This window comes from Triturus cristatus, chromosome 2_2, assembly GCF_964204655.1.
Source record: "Triturus cristatus chromosome 2_2, aTriCri1.1, whole genome shotgun sequence".
NCBI classification, from domain to species: Eukaryota; Metazoa; Chordata; class Amphibia; order Caudata; family Salamandridae; genus Triturus; species Triturus cristatus.
Genome location: NC_140582.1, coordinates 1,017,714,469 through 1,017,737,974, shown reverse-complemented (window position 1 = coordinate 1,017,737,974; position 23,506 = coordinate 1,017,714,469). Strand labels below are relative to the sequence as shown.

Below are 23,506 nucleotides of genomic sequence, written 5' to 3'. Positions count from 1 at the left end.
CGCAGACCCCTGGAGGTCCGCAAGAGCTATTCAGGGGGTCTGCGTCTGATTATAAAATTAAATACGATAATAATAAAGTAGGTGTACATAAAGAAGCAAAATTTAAAGTTTTAAAACACTCTGTAAAAGTCGAGGAATTTGAAACTGGAAGCTAAACATTAGGTTGGTATCATTAGCTTGATTGAAGGCACCAGCAGAAGTACAGCAAATGGTATCTAGTATGAACAAATGGCCACCTCAACTGAAGCAGCACTGGTATGCGCGGATTATGCATTAGGACAACAAAAGACAAGTGATATACCAGAGTCCAGCATATTACTTCATCTTTTAGAAAGGAAACTACATTTTGGAAGCTCCAGCTTTCCCATTAGAATTTCGATTATCCCTGTTTTTGCGAGTTAAATAAAATATGCCTATTATCTGTGTATCTGTTCTATGTAAACTTGCCTCTTGGTTTTTGTATATATTTGTTTTCAAGGTCATATCGTAGAAGTCGCTTAGGTGGGGTCCCCGGCTTTCAGCAGTGATTTTGTTTGGGGGGGGGGGGGGGGTCCACAGAAGTCAAAAGGTTAAGAACCACTGTCATCGATTATATTCAGAACAAACTCGACTAGAAGCAGTTGAAGAGTTTATTGATGGTAATTAGATCGGTGATCTTTGCTCTGTGACGCACAGATGTTGCTTTGCCCTACTTTTCTGAAGATCAGTAAGGTATAACTGATGGCATCACACTTTAACACTAATTTCCAGCTAAAGCAGGCTGTAGAAAGAAAATCTTAACCCATTCTGTGGATACATAAATCAATAATTACTTTATCCTAAACACTTTAATTTTCGAATCTGTCCTCCTTGTGCCTTTTTGATGTGGTTCACTTGCACAAAGATATGAAGTTTTTTTAACATTATAGAATGTGTGTCAGTGTGGTGGAAATTGTGATCAGGAATTATTAAAAGATAACTAGGCATGCGCTTAATATTTCATAGTAATATATAGAAAAGAGTGCCTTTTTATAGTTATTTATGTGTGTTCGTTGTTAAGCTTGTTTGTGGATAGGAGTGTGACCCATTCCATATTGGGCTGAAGTTTGTGTGATTTGATAGGGCCAATCAAAAATTAGATTGTAAAAGTAGAACTACGTCGAATGTCGTCAGTTTTTCGAACTAATGTGGCTTGATGGTGCGTTTGACCGACAAACCTACCTTTCCCTCCCTGTCTATAGCTTTTAAAACATGTGTAGGCAGATTCCAGGGTCTAATCACCCTGATCACCACAAAGTTCTGGAGTTCCTGGAATCTGAAATCACCCCAAAGTTCAAGTGATCTTGGCACAGCCTGACTTGGTTCACAGACGGCTAGAGTAGCTGGGGCTTACAAACTGCACCTGCGCCTCAGTTACGCCTGCAGCATGGGAAAGTATGCCATGACAGGCTCCAACGTGCGTACTACTGTGGAACCGCCTATTGGTATGAACGCAATGCTTGCATTGACATGATAGGGGGCGGTCTTTGATGCTCAAAGATGGGACGGGGAAGGAGACATGCATGCATCTGCTCGACAGGAAATGAACAGAAGGCGCCCTATAAGCAGGCCGCTTTCTTTAAGTCTTCAAATAAATGGAATGTAGCTTTCTATTAGGCAGGGGTCAGGAATTTGCCACTGGGTAGTATGTGCTCCACGAGGTTAATTCCTTAGCATGTTAGGATTGTGAGTAAATCTGGTTTCTCTTCCTTCTCAATTTTAAATTTAGCCTTATTGACGGGGATCCATATATGATGTTCTGAGGGCCATGAGCCCACTGCTGTGTGACTGTTTTCACAACAGAAATTTAGGCAGAATCACAAAACACAGACGCTTGTTCCGGGGCTTTGTTTTCATTTCTCGTGTATTCGAGGCCTAAATGTTCTGGGGCCCTTTTACAGCTTTCTTGCTGTAAAGTTAACAGGGACTCCAAAGTACAGTAGGTGTTGGTATGTGTCAAATCCTGCACTGGTGCACTTTTAACATTTTTATTTTTAATTTCAAGTATTTTATTAATTTTTTTATAAACAAGTGCATTAGCGTTTCTGTTACGAGATACCAGCCAAACGTGGCTGGTGTTGCAGTAGTTACAGGTACTTGGTATACGTGTTTAGCTGAACCCCTTTACATTGACTTGCTGGGAAATTAAGGATAGGATGCTAGAAAGAGAGAGGATAGAAAAGAAAGGGTGGAGATAGGCTTTTAAACACATTGTTCGGCTTCTTTCCTCTGCTATCTTACTGCTTTCAAAAAGTCAAATAGTTAAAAGTAAATAAAAAAAAATCGCTTTTACCCACCCCTACATAACTAACAATCCACTATAAGCATTCTAAAATGTTTCTTTTTTTGACATCTTTGGGGGTTTTGACGTCTGTTGTGACATCATTCACTGGAAGCCTCCTGTAATGTCTATAAGTCAATATAAAGTGCACTGCATAGACAAATAACGTGGTGTTATTTTCTGTAATGTCACCAAGGTCAAAGGTCTGTCACTTCCTATTAAGTCTAAGGTAACTTCCTCAATCAATCAATATTTAAGCGTGACTACTCATCTGTGATGGTCTCAAGGCGCTGAATGTGACCTGTGATGCCACTTCTTCTACCACTGGCCCTTTGGTGGGTTTATGTGCATGGACACGTGCATGGTGCACGCTAATCCCCATCCCATGCAAACCTCGTATGTGCATTCTCGTCACCCACCGATTTGCTCAAGTTTCACCAGCTGAAAATAGAAGTCGGCGCCTGCATTTTACACACCCAGATTCATACCTTTTTGTGTTAAAACAGGAGTTTGTTCCAAACATGATTTGAGCCTGGCTTGTTACAAGATCAAGGCCTTTGTAGCCCTCCCATTCTGGGAGGATCTTCCGAAGGCAATAGTCCGTGAAGGGGGAACCTATTGTATATTGCTTAATGATCCAACATACCTACCCCTTAGAATATCATTTAAATTATTGGCCTTGGCATTGTCAGGCTGGCCAGACCGAACGCTACTGCAGAGGACCAAGTGTCTTCATGAAGCCAGGGCTACGCAAACAAATGATGGCTGGAATGCTGAATTAATCATACCTTCACCCCCAGTCAAGAGATCTCGGTTAAATCCATTGTTCTTTTACTCACCATGCCACCCCTGAACCCAGGGAGCATTTTTGTCAGATGTTATATCCATAAACGATCTATGGATGCAAGCCAGAGCTTTTATTGTTGATTCTGGAAACGATTCAACGCAATATGCTCCATCTCATGGAATATTTATGTGACAGTTCCTTGGTGCTTATTTTAATGCACTGGTGACACTGATAGGATACACTGTGATGCCAGACATTATCTGTAATCAGACATACTATTCTATTTCTGATGTCACAAGTCGCATGATATGATGAGATTATGGTTTGTGGAGTACGGACATACGTATCTTCCCGCTGCACGTCTGTCCTGAACCCCACTTCTTGAAGCAATGCAAGTTTTGTAAGACTTATGCAAGTTTTTTTGTTTAGCTCATACTGCCACTGCTTGCTGTGTCTAAGCAATGCAAGTAATTCGTGTTAAAGGAAGAGAAACAATCTATTTAGGTTGGCATAATGGCAGTGGTCTTTGTACGGTAGGACCTGCATTGCTTGTCAGTCAGTTTAACTTTTGATCCTTTCTTTTTTTCTTTTTTTTTTAGCTTGGAATTATTCTGAAACAGGAGTGAGGCGGAAGGAGTACTGTGTAACTTCCAGTTTTTGTTTTAGTCTCTACTTATGGGTGTTGACAAAGTTGAACTTTATTTACAGATTTGTTTTAATTAATTTATACAATTTGTAGTGAGGAAACCAAATTTTCAAGCATGACTGCGCCAAATATCGGCACCAAACTCTTACAGTATCTCACCTCTTAAAAGGTTTGCATGAACATTTTTTTGTTTAAATCTGATTTTATTGGTTATACTTTCTCACTTTACAATTTTACAAATGTAGCATTAACTGAAGTAGGATACAACATCACAGAGTCAAATATGTTGCCGCTTGCTCGGCATGCTCCCTTCTTACACGTGGTCACATGCCCTCCCCTGCATTTTGCAAATATTTAATACATTTAGCTGCATCAGTGTTGAGTTGCAAGTAGGGGGTGGTGCATGGAAGGTTGGTTGGTGAGGAGAACCGTTAATTGACAGTGAGGAGCAGTCTCTTGTTGGGTAGATTGCCGAAGGCAACCCATTTGTAGTAGCGGTATCCTTTCGTTCCTAGTCCACCCTTTACACATCTGGAGGCGGAAGGGAAAGGTATTGGGGCAAACCATAAGTAACAGGAATAGCTTAGCCCAACTATAACAGCACCGTCCCACCCAGTCTGTTAATGTAAAGGTGTCCTGCACTACGGAAGCCACTTGTGTCATTTTGCATAAACATTTATAATATGTGCACATTCACTAGGTCGGTCCATGTAAAAAAATAAAAATAAAACAGTACTCTGTAACGGAAAGTCCTCAAACAACCTCTGCTCTGCTATTCCCTCTCAGCTGTTACATAATTGAAGCTTTGTATTTATTTGGGAATTTATTTTACGTTTTGGGTGTCTGTGCTAGTCCCCTAACCTAGAGTCCCTCAGCCAATGAAGAAATGGACCGTCTGGCGGGTGTTATTAAACGCAGCACTTCAGGGCAAACTGTGATTTGTGTGTTGTTGAACCACAGTAAGCCAATGGCAGCTTGAAATGAGGGAGTCTCATTCTGCTGAGAAAAACGTAGGATAAAATGTTTTAAATCCTTATTTAGTGGGTACCGGTATTATTTAATTATTCACATCATATTGGAGAGTAAACCGCCATGCCCTTTTCTATTTTTTTTATTATTTCCCTCATACAAAGTGGTGGATCAAGTTTGGAAAAAAAGACTCATTGTATACCACTGTGAGCTAAAGGCTGTAACATATGAGAGTAATTTATTTATGAAGTAAGTTGAAGCACCAAACCATAAGATGCTCTTTCATCAAAGATGGGAAATTGGAAAAGAATGCATAAGATAAATTACTTTTGACGTCTTATGTTGACCCTGTACTGTATATCTTCTTCTCTTATTCTCTCCTGGTCTTCTTTCTTTAACTTTCTTGGTCAGTTGCTTGCATTGTGTTGGAAATCAGGACCTGTTTGCAGTGTCCCCCCACTTTTTGCCCCATTTGAGACCCCTGGATGCTGGTTATCTAACTCTGGGAGGGCCCTGGACTCTGTTAGGCAGGCCCAGAACTTTTGCTCTGGTGAAAACACACTTGGACAACAGGGAAAACACCTACATACACTAGGGTACACTTTGGGTTAGGGTACCCCTATGATTGTCATGACCTCCCCTATAAGGCCTTAGTACATAATAGGGCAGGGGGATTGAAACTATCTTTAAGTCCCTAGTATGTAATGGGGCATGGCAGTTTAGAAACCAGCAGCCATTTTGCACTTGCATATGTGCACTTATAAATTAATAAACTAAACTATTTGGACATGTTAGGTACTCCCAGGGTCTCCCCTAGGTGTCCCAGGGGTTGGAGGTCAGGTATTTATAAGGAGTGTCCTTATAAAATGGTTTTATATGCCCTGGGGGGGGGGGGGGTGAAATTGCACATTTCACTCCCCACATAGCAGTGAAGTGCTTACCAAAATCGACTTTGTGCTAGGAGCACTGTCGAGTGAGGATCTGCAATATTTTTACATATTCAGAACCCCTAAAGTCTCCCCAGATGTTTCAGGGGTGTAGGGTCCTGTAGATCTAGGCAGGGTCCTAATAAAAGATGTTTTATAACCCTGGTGTAGGAAAAGTTGCCCAATTCATTTTTCCCATTGCAAATCCTCAGCCATATAGGTTAACATGGCAAGAAGTTATTAACTAATAATTCCTGCTAGGAGAATCATAATATCATTCAAGAACTTCCTAGGATGGTATTGATAAATCCAACAATATGGTATTGTTGAATTTCTCCTAAAGTGTACAGACAAGAAGTTCCACAACTTTCTTGTCTGTAAGCCAAAATTCAGCCTTCCAGTGATCGGACTTGATTGGTCAGAATTAAGTGGATTAGTCAGGCTGCTATGATGAGGTGATAGGTAGCCCCTGGGGCTTAGCCAGCCATTCTGGAAAAACAGGGTTCTGCTATAAAGGAAGAGACAGGCAGGCAGGAGAGCCAGTGTAACTCAGGTCCAGTAACAGCCCTACCCTCTGAACTCACCCTGATGGCAGGATTAAGGAAGGATTGAGAAGATGTAAGGGGGAGGAGCAGTATGGAAATTAACCATCCTGAAGGAGGGGTTAGCCATCTCTTGTCTCTCTGCTGAAAAATCACCCATGATGAATTTTGGAGAAATTGTGCTCTGGGAGAATATAGTGCCACACTTTGGAGGATGTGGTCATACCCTGGGGCGTTGCCCTGCCCCTCATTGGACAGGAGTGCCCTCCTGCTTGACCTAGTGAACTTAAAATAAGTATCTGACAGGGGCAGTGCCTCTCAGATCTGCTGCTTGAAACAAGAGGAAGAAGGGTCCATGCTGAGAAGTTTCATTTGCACTAAACAGGACCTGCACTCTGAAGACTGCGCCTGCTGCACAATCTGGAACTACAGCCCTGTGGACCTAATTTGCTTCAAAAGGACTAAGGAGTGGAGTCCCCGTAAGCTACAGGTTAACAGAGCTCACCTGGAACATCACTACCAAGAATCCCAACCTGGAGTACTACAAGTAGATTTGTAAGGGTTTTGTCCAAGTGGATCGTGGGAACTGAAGTGCCAAACTTTCAAGGACCATCTTGGAGATTCCAGATCCTTAGGTGTAAGTTTTGAACACTTTGGGACTTTTTGGGGAACTTCAGGAAGAAGTTCCAGAAGTTTGGAGAACTTTGGAGCAACTTTGAAAAAAAGCTCCAGAAGTGGGCAGACTCGACCTGGCCAGCCAAGCTGGCAACTCTCAACTGTGGGCGGGCCTGCTGTCCAGGTTCGTCCTGCTGAAAAGCTCCAGCAGTCTTACTTCCAGAGTTTGACCGGGAGTGAGCAGAAATCCCAGCCAGCGAACCCTCACCGAAGCTGGCCTGGTGAAGAGCATCGAGGAACCCCTGAAGAAAAAGCTCTGTAAAAGTTTCTAACTCAGAACGTAGGAGAGGTGACTGGGACCAACCGTGAGAGTCGAGCAGCCCACCTTCAACCAAGCGCCATCTCTGGTTCATCCCGCTGGAAAGCTCTGAAGTTCTGACTTCCATATGTTTGACCAGGAGCTCGACGCAAGGCAAGCCAGCGAACACTCCATAAATCTGGACTGTGAGAGCTTCGAGGTACCCCGGGAAGAAAAGCTCCCGAAAAGTTTCTAAGTCAGAAGGTAAAAACTTTGACTGAGACCTACCGCAAGGGGTAGCCGTGCAGGGCTCCATCGCAGGCGGCCTGAAACTTTGACTTTGTCGCAGCCTAGCTCAAACAGATGTCGAAATAGGCGCGATATGTTTCTATGTGTTATATAGTGCTAAATCTTTAAAATTCATCTCTCCAGTTCCCTACATTGGACTGTTTTCATTTTGGTGTTATTTTACAGATAAAAATATTTCTTATTTTCATTAATTGGTTTTAGATTTTTATTGTGTGTTGTGTATTTACGGAATTGGTGTTGTTAAATGCTTTACATACCTGTCTTTGCACTTAAGCCTGCCTCTTCGTAGCCAAGCTAACAAGGGTTGAGCATGAGAATAATTTTCTTAGACCTATTCTGAGCCCTAGTCTGTGTAAATGGCCTTATTGCCAGTGGCAGATATACATTTGCCACTACTAATAATCCACTTTCCAACACTTTCTCTCTGTCTGTCACTCTTTTTCACAGTCTCTCTACTTCTCTTACTCGTTCTTGTGGTCGGAATCACTAGTGGACTACCTCAAAGAGAGACTGTCTGGAGCAAGCTTCACAAACTGAAGCTTGGCTTCTAATGTAGAAATTAAGGCACGAGTGACACGTTTACCGCTCACGGGAGAGTGCTGATGAGAGAGGCTGCTTTTGGATATGCACATTACTAGGAACCAAATACTACTAGCTGAATGATGATTTCTGTATGATTGTTATAGTATGTTCAAATATAGGAACACTGCTGGCGATGCTTGCTATGGGATTCCTCTCAATAGACAACCAATCTAATGATTAGCGCTTTCTGGCCTCCATAGAGGAGTATTTTGTGGATGTATCTTTTATGCTGAGTTCTATAAAAGGGGCAGTAAAATTGAACGGTCAGTAATTTCTTGTATGTTGTGAAATATCAAATAGCACGATTATTCCACATGGGTTTCTATCTGGAAACATACCTGGGCTCTGCCCTGATGACTAAAATAATTGAAGCCTTGAATAGCTCGATAATCAAGGCAGTGGCATAGCATGATGACGGAGGCGGGGGCGTCTGCTCAGGGTGGTACGAATTTTGGGGGTGGCTCTTACCTGAAGCCGTCACGGGGTGGCCGTCGCAGGAATCTGCACCCCCACCCAATCCCCCCCCCCCCCCCCCCTGCGTTCTTACATGCGGCCGCCTAGGTCTAGTTGCCCCACTGTATCAAGGACATGCACCTTTGCACTTTCATTTCCAGGGGGAAAAGCGATCACTGGATGAAAACTGACTAGTCCTATGTTCTAGCATTCACTCAATGAAGACATAGAGGCAAGCAGTAGCAACTTATCAAGCTTGTATTCCCTCTACAAGTCTGTAAAAGGAACACACCATCAGGAAAACAGAGTTGCCAAAACAAAACGAGAGTATTTATAAAAGATAAGCAAGGCTAAATAAGAGGATTCTACCATTGCTTGAAAGAGTGGGGAAGCATGCAGTAATACTCCTTACTTGAAAGCTGTGGGCAAGCAGGGTGTCAGGTTGTGAATGAAGCAAGCAGACTCGACTGTGTGCAGTGTATGGACAGATGCTGTTACCAGGGGCCACAGTGAAGCAAAGTTGCAGCATTTTTTGTGCAGCACCTCAGTTAGGAGGAATGCTAGTCTTTCTTGCTTTAAATAAGCAAACTGGTAAAGAGCAGGGAAATGCCTGATTATGTATTGGCAGAATTTTGAGTTCATTCCTCACAGTACCAGTTGGCCAAATCTGGGTCTTGTGTTTTTTTACTAACTTACTTGGAGTGAGAGCCAGGGCATCTGTGTGATGGCGGAGCATGGGTCGTTGGCCCTGCTCAGGTTCTGGCTACAAGCAGCGTAGTCCTCGGTGGTACGTGATGGAAAATGGTCTTTTCTGGTGTCCATTTCTGGGCATTCGGATGATGGAGTACTCTGTTGCTTTGATTATTGGTTTAGACAATGGAGTTAAATAAACAGTGGTAGTGTGCAATGTTGAGGGTCCAAAGACAGCAAATAGGTTGGAACTACACAGTTGGTATTAGAGATATGGTTGATCATGTGGGAAATGCTGCAGTGTTTCTGGGACTGGCCCTCCTGCCCAAGTATATGGAATTATTCTAGTCCAGGCATTGCTCTGCACTCGTACAGCAACAAATTGTAAAAGTACTGCGGTTTAATTGTGACCGGATTGTAGGTCTTTAATTAAAGTAATTAAGCTGCGTGTTGCTCCATGGACAATGTGTATATCAAATCGGACATGTGACTCGGTTATTGCTATGGAAAGACATGTAAGCCTGTCCTCATGCAGTCAAATGAATTAGAACTTTTGAGATATAGTAGTGTACGTTTTAAGTGCTTGTAGTTTTTGTTGACCTCAACCAGGATATAGATTTTTATAGGCCCAAAGAACGTCTAAAAAGCCACCTTGAGAAGGTTTTTGGGGTGCCAACTAAGACATGGTACAAACAAGTGTTAACTCAATTGCTTGGGAATGAGCCATACCAAAGGTAATACTAGATGGAAGCTGGCATTTACAAGGAATTGATTCCTGGGATTATAGTTGATGTCCTGGCAGCGAATAGTAGGCAGCTTGTCAGTGGGGCAGGCAGAGTTGTGGCCTGGGGGCAAGCTGTCACCTCAGTCTCTCTGGACGCAACAAAGATCGAAGCTTTCTTAAGTCTGCATTCTTGGTGCGGACAATTGTCTTGACGGAAAGTAAGGACCACCAGGTTCCTTTAATCTGGTAATGATCCTTTAGCCGTAGATATTCTTAATATGCAGCTGTTGCATTGCCATAGGTTTGTTCTCCTGGAAAAGGACCAGGGTTACTTCATAGTAAGACCTAATATTGAGGTGAAATTTACTTAGTCAGTAATGGCTCATGCTTGTGGAGTATGAAGATGCTTTGTCACACCTTGGTTATATTGTGATTGCACAGTTTGAATAGCATTGTCAGGAAGGAAGTAGCTGCATTTTCAATTTCCAATGATGAGAACGCCATGGTTATTATTAACTTTCTCCTGTAACCTCTGCAAGATGCCGCAATACCCGACATGACTTTAGTTCACACGTGTTAACTGTGGATCTTAAATCCAATATCTTCCTGCTGGCATTTCTCATGCTTTGCTGTTCTGTAATCAATTGCTTTTGAAGAAAGGCCTAAAACGCCACTGCCGCCTATCAGCATGTCTTTTTTTAGTCTTTTTACCTTGCTTCTTTCCTTCCAGATCATGATTCTGATGCCATGAGCAGCTCCTATGAATCTTATGATGAGGAAGAAGAGGATGGCAAAGGGAAGAAGATGAGACTGCAATGGCCGTCGGAGGAAGCATCGATGGACTTGGTAAAGGATGCCAGAATATGTGCATTCCTGCTGAGGAAAAAGCGATTTGGACAATGGACCAAACTCCTTTGCGTCATCAAGGAAAACAAGCTCCTGGTAAAGCATGACCCATCTTTGGCTTCTTACTTATGAGCAGAAACAAAAGTAAGACTAAGGGCCTAGCATTACTAGTGTATCTGATTAATGTGTCTGGTTATCAGAGTGAAGGCCATACATTTAGGAGTGTGGCTTAACCGAGCCCAAGTGCCCACCCACGAAATTGCATGTCTTATGGCCCTGCCATATCGGCATTTACTCAAAGAACTAAACTAACATTACAGATAACCTAAAAGATGTAACTAGTAGCATGAATTGCAGCAGAGTTTAAACTTAGATGTTGTGATCATACCAACTAGATCCAGAAGTTAACACGCGTCGAGAAAGATAATACGCTTGACTTGAGGCATGCACGCAGGCCTGTAGACCTCTGTTCGCGTAAACCTAAACTGACTTATAAGCAATTGGACACATGCCAGCAAATGGACAAGCAGGAACGCACACAGGTCAGTAGTTATAAATAACCGCGTGCAACAGGAAACACTGGTGGATGTACAACAGTAGTACAAAATGATGTATATTAGATGTGCAGATGTGTGGTGTACCTCAGGGCTGAACAGTGATCTGCTCTGATGGCGTACTCTCTCATATAGTATACTGTTCACTAGGACGCACCAGTAATGCACCTCAGGAGAGCAGTTGCGATGCTCATCAGAGACCACCTGGTCATGTACCTCTGGAGACCAGTTGTTCAAACCTCATGAATGAGCCCTGGGTAATGTCTCACATTAGCAAGGAGTGATCTGCCTCAGGGGATGCAAGTAATGCACCTCATGGTAGCAGGTGATGCACATCAGCCAAGGCCAGTGGGATGTTTGTCATGGATGTTGTGCCTCAGTAAAGCAATGTACTTTTAAGGGCCACAGGGCAGAGGGCATTATGGGTGTAAGGGTTATGTGTAGAAGTCGATACCCACAGGCAAATGTCTTGGGCGAGAACTGTCTGTTCCTCATGAGAGCACAAGGTGTTGTGAATCAGGAAAGCACTGGATTTTGTTGACCTGAAGGGGTTGAGGGCTACTGGCCCAATGTCATGTACATAGAGGGTAGGGAACATGCTGATCTGCAGTAGAGGAAACACGTCCATGTAAATTGTATGGTAGTGACAGCATGAGGTGGGAGAGTTATCAGGTTTTCCCATGTCAGTTATGAGCAGTTCATTTTTAGGTCGAGCCTGGGCAGCGCATGCGCTGCTGCGAAGCATGCAGTATTGGAGTATGGCTTTGAAGCGCCGCACATATTTTTTATTGGCTTGTGTCATTGTCCTTCGTAAACGCTCGCTTCTGATTTGGCATTAGGCTTGTTGGTCCCGCCTTAGTATCGCCTTGTCTTCATTTGTAATCTCCCATGAGGACTGGCCCTTTTACTCCGGTTGTTACACAGTAAGTCTTCTTTAGTCTGTAAGCACTATTTTCTTTAATGAGTTTCTCTTACTGCAGGAGTGTCTCTTGTGCACAGTTGTGACCACTGGCTTGTTTATTTAAATCGCAGCAAACGGGGAGACAGAAAGAGGCAACTCAGCGATGCCTTCAACCATTTGGAATGGAATAGGTCTCGCAATTGTTTGTTTTAAAAACCAAATCATAAATAAAAGGCTTTGTAATTTAGCTCAAACTCTTGTAAATGCGAGACCCATTGCATTGCAGGTGCTTGTTGCTTACACACCCCTTCAGCTGTCTCTTGGCGATTTGTACCCAATGTAGACTTTGAGTGGGCTTTGTGTCCATCCCTTACTTAAGGTTCATTGTGTTTCTTGTCTAGACCAGTTCCCTGCACCCAATTTAATGGCTTCCTTCCCTATTCTGGTCTTTTTCTTACCCAAGGACTGTTTTTTTCTTTCTTTCTGTGATTTGATTGGATGAATTCTATCCATCTAGTACTGCTGATTTCATAGCCTTGGTTTTCTATCCCTCTGTGTGTTTCTTTCTACGCCACTCTCCTTTGAGCCCTCCGTTCTCTTCATAATTTAGAACTTCTGGCATCCTCTTGTCCCGCTAAACTGGAAGTGGTAAAAACAGATCACGTCTGGAAGTTTAGTGGCTGGGGTGGTCACGTGTGACATGATCCATTTGCTGCTAAGCACATGAAAGGATGCATTAGTTACAAAAGACATGAATTTCTTCTTTGTGAAGTTAATTGTTAAGGGTGTTTCGATTTGCCGCTTTAAAACATTTGCGTTTTAGTGTTTTATGGTACACTTTCACTTATTTTTATTTAACGCCCAATTCACAAACATTTTCAATTACAGTACATTGTGTTCTGACGAGAAGGATCCCAAGCAAAACATTTGTGTAATGAAGTGTGCAAAGGATAAAAACGGTCATGAATGAGTGCCGTGAAGTCTGCATTTCTTCCTAATGGTGTACCAGTGACAATCAGCCGTCATACCAATATAATCATACAGAAACTAAATTCCAATTTTGTAACATGGCACCTGCAGCTCAACAAATCGCAAATCCATTAATTCCACTTGAAATGTTAGTGAGTCCTTATTTCTATGCCTTCAAAAGGGGTTGACATATGAATGCAAAATGTGAAAATTATAAAGCCAAACAATACACCTCTAAAATGGCCGCCGAGGGGCATGGCCAAGATGGCGGCGGAGTAGCACCGCTTCTAAGGGGCTCCGCTCACCGAGGCCGATCTATAGCATCTACAGACGGCATTGAGTCCCGGATCGGGACCACCTGAGTCCCTGAGTTGTGCTACTCACCGAGGGTGCGGTGGGCTGGTGAGCGGGCCCTGTCCTCGGCGGCGATCAGCCGCGGTGTCCGAGGTGCGGCGCCCGGCGGCACGAACTGAGTCACCCAAGGAGCGCCTGGGGGTCGTGCCGCCGGTGGGGACGTCCCCGGCTGAGGCAGACCTTGCTATTTAGGGAGATGCAGGTGATCTGCAGGCAGCGGAGGGCTGAGCGGTGTTATTGGAGGCCCAGGAGGATCCGTCGCCACATATTTACAGAGTGAGGGCCCGTCCTGGGCCGGTGACAGGAGACCGCGAGGCGACCATAGTGCATGCGGCCTGGAGCAGGGGCCGGGAGGCACCGCCGTGGCCCCTTCTGAGACTATGCCTGGGCCGACGGCAGCGGGGGTGTCCCATGGGCCTTGAGGTCCCGGATTAAAGCGATCAGCGGCTGTGTCTGCTGCGGATTCAGGGCGGAAGGACGGCGTCCTGCAGTGAGGCCTGTATTGGGTGGGTGCTCGGCCTGCTTCGTAAGCATCCACACAGGCCCAGTGGCGGAGAGTGAGAAGGGGGAGGAACGGAGCCACCTCTTCCACGAGGTTGGACTACGCAAAGAGAGGCGGAGGTCCGGCGTGACACAGACCGGGGAAGGTCACAGGCCCGGATCAACAGGGGTGAGTCTTTGAAGCTGCTTCACTTCCACTGCCCAATTTCGTGAGAGGGCCTAGCCCAACCTGCATATGCTCCCCTCAAAGGCAGTGGGGCCTAAATTTGGGGCTGCGCTAGAGCTACTCTGAGCTTGGTGATCTGGCCCCCCATCCATCACTCTGGTGTTGAGGACCCCGGTTGGGCGTAGAGAGGAGCTAATGTCCGCACCTTGGTGCCCTTGATTGCGGGTGCACACATCCTGTGGCTGTCGTTGGAGGTGCCCGCATAGTGGGGGCAGCACCCTGGGACCCTTGAGCTTGAAGAGTGACTGAATGAGTGGGGTGCTGCTGGGCCCTAGACGCGGTCGGCTCCCACGTTACTGGGACTCATCGACTCCTGATGTAGTTTGGCCCGACTTCTGCTTGAGTGGCAGCCGGCGGAGGTCCTACCCCTGCAACTGGTGTTACGCGGCCCGGGACTGACTGGCAGAGGCTATGACCACCCCTCGAGCCAGGAGAGACACTGAATAAGGAGCCCTCCATCAAATACCTGCTCCAGAAAATAAGCTGGAAAAAGTCTAACGATCCAGGCAGGGACCCGGAGGCCAGTCATGTGGCGGATCCCATCACAAAGGAATTCATGGAACAGCTCTTCAGTTCCCTTAGAGATGACTTTGCTATCCTCCGTCAAGAAATGGTCTCTGATGTCGAGCAGCTACGGACGGAGCTCGGCGAAATTGGGGACAGATTGGACACCCTGGAATGCAACGGAGTTGGGTGAGAGGAAGAACTTACGCTTCAGGCTAGGGAACTCATCGATCTCCGTGAAAGAAACGATGAGCTGTACCTCTAGCTGGAAGACCTAGAAAATCGTTTGAGGCGCTCTAATATCTATATTAAGGGAGTTCCACTTTTGGCTGATGGTAGCAAATTGGAAGAGTGGGTCCTTTGTCTCTTTAGACACATTGTCCCGGAGCTGCGAGACAAGGAAGTCGTGTTGGACCACACACATCGTGCAGGATGGCCTGCCTCGTGCTCCGGCCAACCACAGGACATCCTGACCTGCCTGCATTCCTTTCGTCAGAAATAACTCATCATGGCCACCACGAGGGATCGTTCGACGGTGGATTTCGAGGGCCTCCAAGTGGGTGTCTTCCAGGATCTTTCGCCCCTTACCCTGCAGAGGCGCAGGCAGCTGCAGCCAGTCACTTCTCTCCTCTGTGAGCAAGGAATCCGGTATCGATGGGGGCACCCCTGCCACCTGACCTTCGTATGGAACAACGAGACACATGGGGTGCGGACTGTGCAGGAGGCGTAGATTATTCTTCGCAATGCTCTGGTGGGTGGTGCCTGAAGATTCGGAGGAAGCGACAAGAGCGCCGGTGACCGGGAGGCAGCAGAGATAGGGCAGGAGACGGAGCCATAGGAGTGGCACTCAGGAGAATCCCTCAGAGGAAGAACTTCAGCGGGAACGTAATGCCCTGATCAGCCAGTTGCAAGGCCAGGAGAATCATGGAGATTGAGGCCTACGAAGGTTCCAGATGGTCGATACCCAGGGTCCTTATGCTGCTATGTTGAGTCTGGTGCCAGTGACTTGCAACATCAGTCTTGGTGGTAGAGCGCCACCATCTGGATGGTGATGACCAACTGCCGGACACATGGACCCCTGCACAAGAGTGCGATCTGTTCTGATGAGACGACGTCACTGTTGTTACTTTGTTTTCCTTTTACTCCTCCTCTGCTGTTTTCTTCCTTCTGCTTTTTCTGGCTTTCTCTCTCCACCCACGTGAGATCTGCGGCTCCTTTATGGTCGGGTAGGGAGTGTCTTCGATTCTGGGGGTTGGGGTGGGAGTTGTGCTTGTGGTGGATGGGAGCCTCAGGTGGGGGAGGTTGTGGAAGTTGGGCTTCTTCGGGGTGCGTTGCTCTGGTACCACCTTAGCGCCCCACCCCGGGTTCACTAGATGCCTTGCTAAGCTCCTGGGATCTATTTACTGGCACACAGAGTGGGACGACCCCTCCAGACCGGGTGACACTGCGTGGTGCTGCATGGGGGGACGGGGGTGTTTGGATGGGAGTCTGGTGGTGCTGCGAGGGGTGGGGGAGCGAGTATTCGGTTATCTCTGGTTTCTCTCTGTTGGTGACGGGGCTGGTGACGGGCCTGGTGTACAGTGGTTCTTCCTCATACTGACACATGACCCGTCTTAAAGTAGTTATCTTGAGCTTCAATGTTTGGGGCCTTAATTCACCGGCGAAGAGACGAGCTCTTCTTAAAGTGTGATATTGACCTTTTACAAGAGACTCACCTTATGCGGGCGGATTGGCGGCGACGTCGATCTAGATGGTTAGACCGACAATACTTCTCCTCGGGTCCCGGAAAGAAGGCCGGGGTGGCGATTTTCCTGGCTACACATTTCCAGGGGACTGTGGTCGGGACTTTCGCAGAAGTCGCGGGATGCCTTCTTTCTCTGCGGCTGTTAATGGGGGGCCGTTGTGCACACAATAGCATCGGTCTACATTCCTAATGAGCATCAGGAGTTTTTCCTTCGTGATACCCTGAATTTGCTTATGGAATCCCCGGATGAGGACTTGGTGATCGGGGGGGACTTTAACATAGTCCCAGCCGCGGACCTGGACAGGTCGACGCTCAGGATGGGGCATACAGGCTCACTCTCGGCCACGACACTTCAGCGGCTGAGAGAAGCTGGTCTTACTGATGCCTGGCACCATTTTTTCCCCTCTGCTCGGGAATATACTTTCTTTTCCGCTGCGCATCAAACTTACGCCCGCATCCCAGGTCACGGCGTGTACCGATGACGTCTGTATTGGGGTAGAGGCCTTTTCAGGCCATTCCCCGATAGCTTTAATGCTGACTCTCCCAGGCGGCTCCCCAGGACGTCATTCCTGGCGTCTAAATCGTACCCTGCTTACCTATGATGCCAATGTCACCGAATTGCGCGACACCATTAAAACATATTTGGAACTGAATGACGTTGGTGCGTTTGAGGTGGGCACGCTATGGGATGCCTTGAAGGCTGTCATCCGCGGGCGCTGTATAGCTATTGCGGCGGGTCGTAACGATGACCGTAGGGTGAAGAAGGGGGAGCTGGAGGCTCAGATTCGGGAATTGGAGGGGGTTCTCGCCATACTGGGGCAGTTCAGACACGGCGACTCCTTTCGCAAGCGAGGAAGCAATTACGGGCCCTAGACATGGACCACGCGAATATGCTTTGCTCCGCACCAAACAACGTTATTACGAGGGGGGGGGGGCAAAACCGGGGGACTCTTGGCGCATGCCCTTCGAGCAGAAACTGCGGCGCGTCAGGTCGCTGAACTTACGAACGCCTGGGGCGAAATCTTGCGAGCAGACCAGGACATCGCGTCTAAATTCGAGGCCTTCTATAAGGCATTATGTTCAGCCGAAAGCCTGGACCCCATTGCAGCTGAAGAGTGCACATGGGCGGCACCAGTGACCCCGCTGCTGGACTCCATTGCGTCCAATTTGGAGGCAAACATCAGCTCGGATGAAGTCCTACGGGCTATTCAGGGACTTCCAGCTGGCAAGGCCCCTGGCGAGGACGGCTTCCCGGTGGACTTTTATAAAGTGTTTGCGTCCGACCTCGCTCCTCTTCTAGCCCGACTCTTCAACACCTTCAGCTCCACGGGGATACTTACCCCTTCGATGACCGTGGCTGAAGTTGTGGTCCTACCCAAACACGGGAAGGATACCCGGGAGTGCGCTTCATACGTCCCATCTCCCTGCTTGATGTGGACCTAAATCTTTTTACTATCATCTTGGCGGCTCGACTTGCCCCGCCCCGCATATGCAAGGTATGGTGGACCCGGACCAATCTGGGTTTATTCCGGACCGCAACTGTGGGGATGGAACTCGACGGCTGTGCCCCTTGTTAGATAAGATGCAACGCATCCAACCCCAGGCGATTCTTTTGTTGGTGGATGCCGAGAAAGCATTTGACCGGGTCCATTGGGCCTACTTGCATCAGGTCCTATGCCGATTCGGCCTCCGGGAACGGTACCGGCAATGGGCCGCAGGCCCGGATTAGAGTCAGTGGAGTGGTCTCCCAGCCCTTCCCGATCAGGCATGGCACAAGACAGGGGTGTCCGCTATCCCCTCTCCTCTTCGTGCTCTACATGGAGCCGTTTGCTCAACGGGTTCGCCAGCTTTGCGCGGTCACCGGAATTCGGATGGGGGGATAGGCACGCCGCTGCCAGATGCGTGGTGCTAACAGGAGGCCGTATTCAAGGTACCGCTGGCGCTTGCTTCAGACAAGATGCGGTTTCTGCTTCAGCGGGCTCCTCTCATCGTTGGTGCCGATCCCCCAGCCGACGGTCAGTCGTCGCAACTGTATTTCGTGAGGTCCGGAGAGCGTCCCCCTGTTGCCGGACTCACCCCGGTGCCGAGATATTGTCAGTTGCACCGGGAACTCGTTAGCGGCGGGGCCCGGCTGCCTCATTGCGCCATCCGCCTCGGTTGTGAAAGCGGGGCTAGATCTCCTCACGGGCACCACCAAGCCTCGAAAACATTGGCCGAGTGTTCACCCATCATTTCTTGTGCCGTTGCAGCGTCTTTGGTGAGCTGGTTATGCCGATGGAGGTATTAACGTAGACGTTGGTGCAGGAGCCGAGCAGGATCACGTCCTCGCGGCCATGATAGCTGGCCGAGGCCATGATGGCTGGTCACGCCCCCGATTTTTGCTGTTATACGCAATGAGTTGTAAACTTTAGTGTTGCGAGAGTAGTTAGCTGAAAAACCACTGAAACATTATCTGTGAAGTGTCTTAATCAGTGCTAGTCATTTATGGCTGATTTACCTCCCTCTTTTGTATACTACAGCCCCAATGCAGAACTCCCTTCATTGATGTGAGGAAGTACAAATTGCTTCAGTGACATTTACCCATCTGAAATGGTCAGTCTTGTTGAGCTGTTCACTCCTCAAAGGGTTGATTTGGAGAAGTTCTTGGCATAGAGTTTTATTTAATCTGTTTTTGTCACTTGGCGGTGATTTCTACAGTTTTCAGTGATCTACAATGTGGTTTTTGTTTTTCACAGTGCATAATATAGAGAGAGAGCACTCACCTTTCGCCAGTCCAACCATGAGTAGGTCGCCCATTCCAGGTTTTTGCTTTGCCTTATGGAACTCGTAGTTCTGGTTTTGAGGTAAACAGGACTAAAAGTCCTGCATTGTAGGACAAGTCCTATATCATTCAGCAAGTGTCTTAAATGAGCTTCTCGTGCATGAACCTGGAAAACTTGAGCATTCTGTTTACGGGCCAGAGGTTGGTCACCTTTATTGCCCTTGTTGTGATATAGTTGAGTATAATGAATAATGCTTCACTCTGGTCATTATCAGAGAGGTGAGCGATCACCAGATTGTTTTTGGGAGCCTGTTCATTCATTACGAATTTCCATTGAGGCAATCATTTTCTCCTGGTTCCCTTTCTCATTCAGGGCTACTTTCCTAAGCGCTGAGGTAAGCTCTAGAAACTCCTGAACAGTCACAGGTTTTGCTGCCTATCGGCTGCCCCTTAGCGAGGAGTGAGACCTTCTCCATAGATGTGTCAATTTTCCTGAGTCTGCATACAGCCAAGTCTTTTCATCCATTCTGGCCAGAGACCTCCTTTCGCCCACACCAATAGCTGATACCTCCATTTCCCCTTTGACTTCACAATCCAGGCAGCGATTATTAAGAGGGCAAGCCAAACCTTTCACAGCAGCCCTCGCCGAAGCAGAGATATCCTGTTGATGTCCTTGGGACTTTGTTGTTCTCTGATGTACCTCATCAGGAGGTTAAGGCCACTCTAATGTGAAGGGGTAGGAGGCTTTCCTTCACTACAGCCCTGGACCGCTACCATGCATCCACAATTTCCTCAGCCAGCATCTTCAGAACACCCATAAAACCTGCCATTCTGCGTGTGGCAGAGCTTTCCTTCCCCTGCAGTTTCATGGTGAAAAAGGAGGGGGGGGCAGTCTCCTCCCTTTTCTGGATTTGTATCACCTCAGGGAGTTCCACCCCTACAGAAGTCGAAGATGTTGGCGTTGGCACAAGTGCTGACCGTTTGGTATAGCATCTGTTTTTGCTCATCAGACTTGCAAGCCGTGGATTTCCACATGTGTGTCCATCTGGACTATGGCAATCCATTGGTTGACTGTGGCGAATCGGACATTTTCATACAAAATGCTGCTTTTGGTTTTGAATGCAGTTTCGACAGTGCTCAGTAAAGTGGTGCTGACCCCATAATTCCAGGATTCTGGAAAGAAAAGACTAGAAAACAATCCTGCTCTAGAAATGCCTCCAGAATTTGGAGCTGCAGCCTTATTCCCCTCCCCGCCTCAAAATTGGACCTCTAGCTAAATATCCAATCTTCGGCAGGAACTCGATGACCTAATGTTCCCACATTACTAATCACTAGAACAGCAACGCAAGTTTTTACACAGTACATTTATTTTATAATACGTGGGATTCTGCAATCCCTGCATAAATGCACATCTCTAATTTCTTTATAATCGGTGCCTCGCGGCGCGCTCACTGCAATTATAAAGAAAAGACGTCAGAAATGGACTGTAATAAGTTCTTGAAGTCGAGTTCTGATGTCGCAATGCCTGAAGCCAGAGTCAGCAGGCGGGTGAAAGGCAGGCCAGGCCACGGAGCAGCTGTTTTAGCAAGAATAGTGGAGAAGAAGAAAGGAAGGCAACATTTCACTTTGGTTGCTTTACAGGGACTAGCAGAAAGAACAGGATTGTTCTTTGCATTCCTTAGATAATTATAGAAAAGTTAAAATCTTACTGCATGTTTCTACACGTTGAGTTACTGCAGATTTATTTAAGCTTACATGTATTTAACTGTTTAATATCTTTTTTGCCACAAATATCTGACAGGTTTTTGATGTGTTCAATTGTGAACTGTAGGCTCTATTTTTCTGAAAGAGTTTCACACCAAGCTTTTAATTGGATTGTGGAAAAGGTGATGGGGTGACCATGTTTTATATGGGATGAAGAACCCCCTGCTTAACATACTAAGGATATTGCAAGTCACCTCGGAGTTCCATAACCTTAAGGAACTCTGCCTTCAGACTCGTTCCTCTATATGGTGATGGAGCTCCTCGGTGACTTGCAATATCCTTATAATGCATGGCAGGGGTTGTTTTATCCCTTATATATTGTAATCAATGTGCTAATGATCGACAACTGTAAAGGGCTGTGCCACTGCGTAGGTCCAATTGACAGTATACAAAACTACTTCTAAAATAATCTGGCAACTATACTGCTATCCCTCTTTCATGTTAGTTAACAATAGGTCCCTCATTACCCTCCACTCTGGTGGGTGTTGATAGGGCCGGATTCTTGACTACCTGATTATCTCCAAGAATCCTCTCAGGTCGCCAGGATCTTTTTATCTGCTAAATAGTGTAGAGGGGAGGAAATCCAATTATTAGAACATAATCACCAAAATCAAATCTCATTTAGGAAGGACCACTGACTCCGAATCTAAAATTAATAAGATTTTATTACAACCAAAAATAACTGCACATACAAACACCTTAGCACAAGGTGAAGAAGATAAATGGGCACTAAAACAAACGCTAGTCTGCGTAAGAGTCTCATACGACTCAGAACAAAAAGAATAACAAGCTCAAGAAGCATAAGAAATGCAATGGTCAATCCAATATCTACATTAGGAATCATTGGCCTAAAAGAAAACAGTTAGTCTCTCCCTACTCTATCTCTAAGGTGACATCCCTGCTTAGCATTTCCCATCCCAGGTAAGAGATTAAAGGTGTCAGAAGTGAAGACTTCCTAACAAGTACACTCACTTAGTCAGAGCCCGTTCTAAGATGCTCCCTCTAGCTCCCCATCTAAACCTCAACTGCTCAACCCTCGGGGCACTGTCCCTAATACAAAATCCCAAAAACGTTGAACACGCCCTTCGGCACACCTCTTCAGCCAGGTCTTCTTCCGGTACTTTTCCAGCGAAACTTGTCTCTCATCCAACGACGGTTAGCTTGACCTTGGGTCCCAGGCACCTTCTCCGCTGAAAGTATCATCCTCACATTCCAACGTACTCTCCTGTTGGCTTCTCGTACCATCCTAACTCCTAAAACAAAGACCTAGTCTCACTAACGAGCTAAATGTCCTTGCACCTGCAAAAGAAACATGGGAATGAAAAACGTTTCTCTTCTCTAAGATTTCCATTCTCCTGCAACCCAAAGCCTTTACCAAGGGAAATCATTTTCAACCTACAACGTTCAGCTAACATAAGAAAATGAACAGGCCTTTCTCTTCAAACGTATATGTGATCAGGCCTTTGCACTGTTAAACACATTACTACATCACACTCTAAGCATTAGTTCATCAATGTTATACGTGAATAAGCAACTTGCACGTGTAACTTCAAAACATGGCACACGTTTAACCTAATACATTGCATTACGTAAACTAATCATTATGCTTTACTAAAATACAGTCACAATAATCTGCAACAGTACTTGTCATGAAAAGCATGGTTACAATTCTAATCACCTCTATGTTAAACGATTCAAGAAATACGTTTCTATGGCACACTTAACCTACATCGATTAATATGCGGGTGCTGACTAACGGTGAATATGGTGCACCCCTACAAATTTCAGAATAACATGACGCTCTAGCAGTGTCATGGCAACTTGAATTTGGCCATTTCCAGGACCGTTTCCTCTTCTTATCTGACATTAGCAGGTCAGTAAATGGAGGCTGGACATTCTGAGCAGATGCCTACATAAAACACCCCATGAGAAGGAGCCATACCAGGTAATCGTAGCTTAATATTCACGTTTTTAAGTCAGCCCAGCAGAGAGATTTCAATGATCTATCTGTAGTTGCAGACTCTTTGCCTGCTATCTGGTCTGGGGTTTGCTGTACTTGGTGGGCGTGCTCCCCTTATTGCCGGATTTAGGGATTCTGGTTTGCATTTTGTTAAAAGACAACCGCCCCAGGACTGTTCATTCTGAGAGCTGAAATGCGTCCGCAAGGAGTCTCCTGTGCTGTGAAACCAAGGGAGGGGCAGACAGCCTACTTGTCAGGGTGCCTGCTTGCATGAAAGAAATGTGAATGTGCACAACTGGTAATCTGCAAATGTTAAGTTTCTTGGAAGCCATTATTGGCCTTAATTGATGGATTCACTTCAAATTTGCTGATGACACAAATGTATTCTTTTTGAGTGGTATTGCAAGGGAGTTACCAGCTGAGCTGTGAAGTGAGCGCTTTTAAATGCCAAAAAGATTGCACTAGGTATTACTGAAATCTATATTTTTGAAGCATTTTTTATCTTCATTTTTGTGTGAATTTACCCGTGTGCAATGCAATTGCAATTTTAAAATATTGGCCTACATATTCCTAGTGCTTTCT

General features: G+C 46.1%; 1 protein-coding gene across 2 annotated transcripts in view; it reads left to right on the top strand.

The window, feature by feature from the left end:
* Nucleotides 1-23,506, top strand: part of AFAP1 (actin filament associated protein 1) — a 444,017-nt gene that overhangs the window by 275,824 nt on the left and 144,687 nt on the right. For both annotated transcript variants that reach the window (XM_085642466.1, XM_085642467.1), the window contains exon 5: nucleotides 10,571-10,782. In XM_085642466.1, coding sequence (XP_085498592.1) covers nucleotides 10,571-10,782 — 212 coding nt within the window. The remainder of the gene's footprint in view (nucleotides 1-10,570; nucleotides 10,783-23,506) is intronic.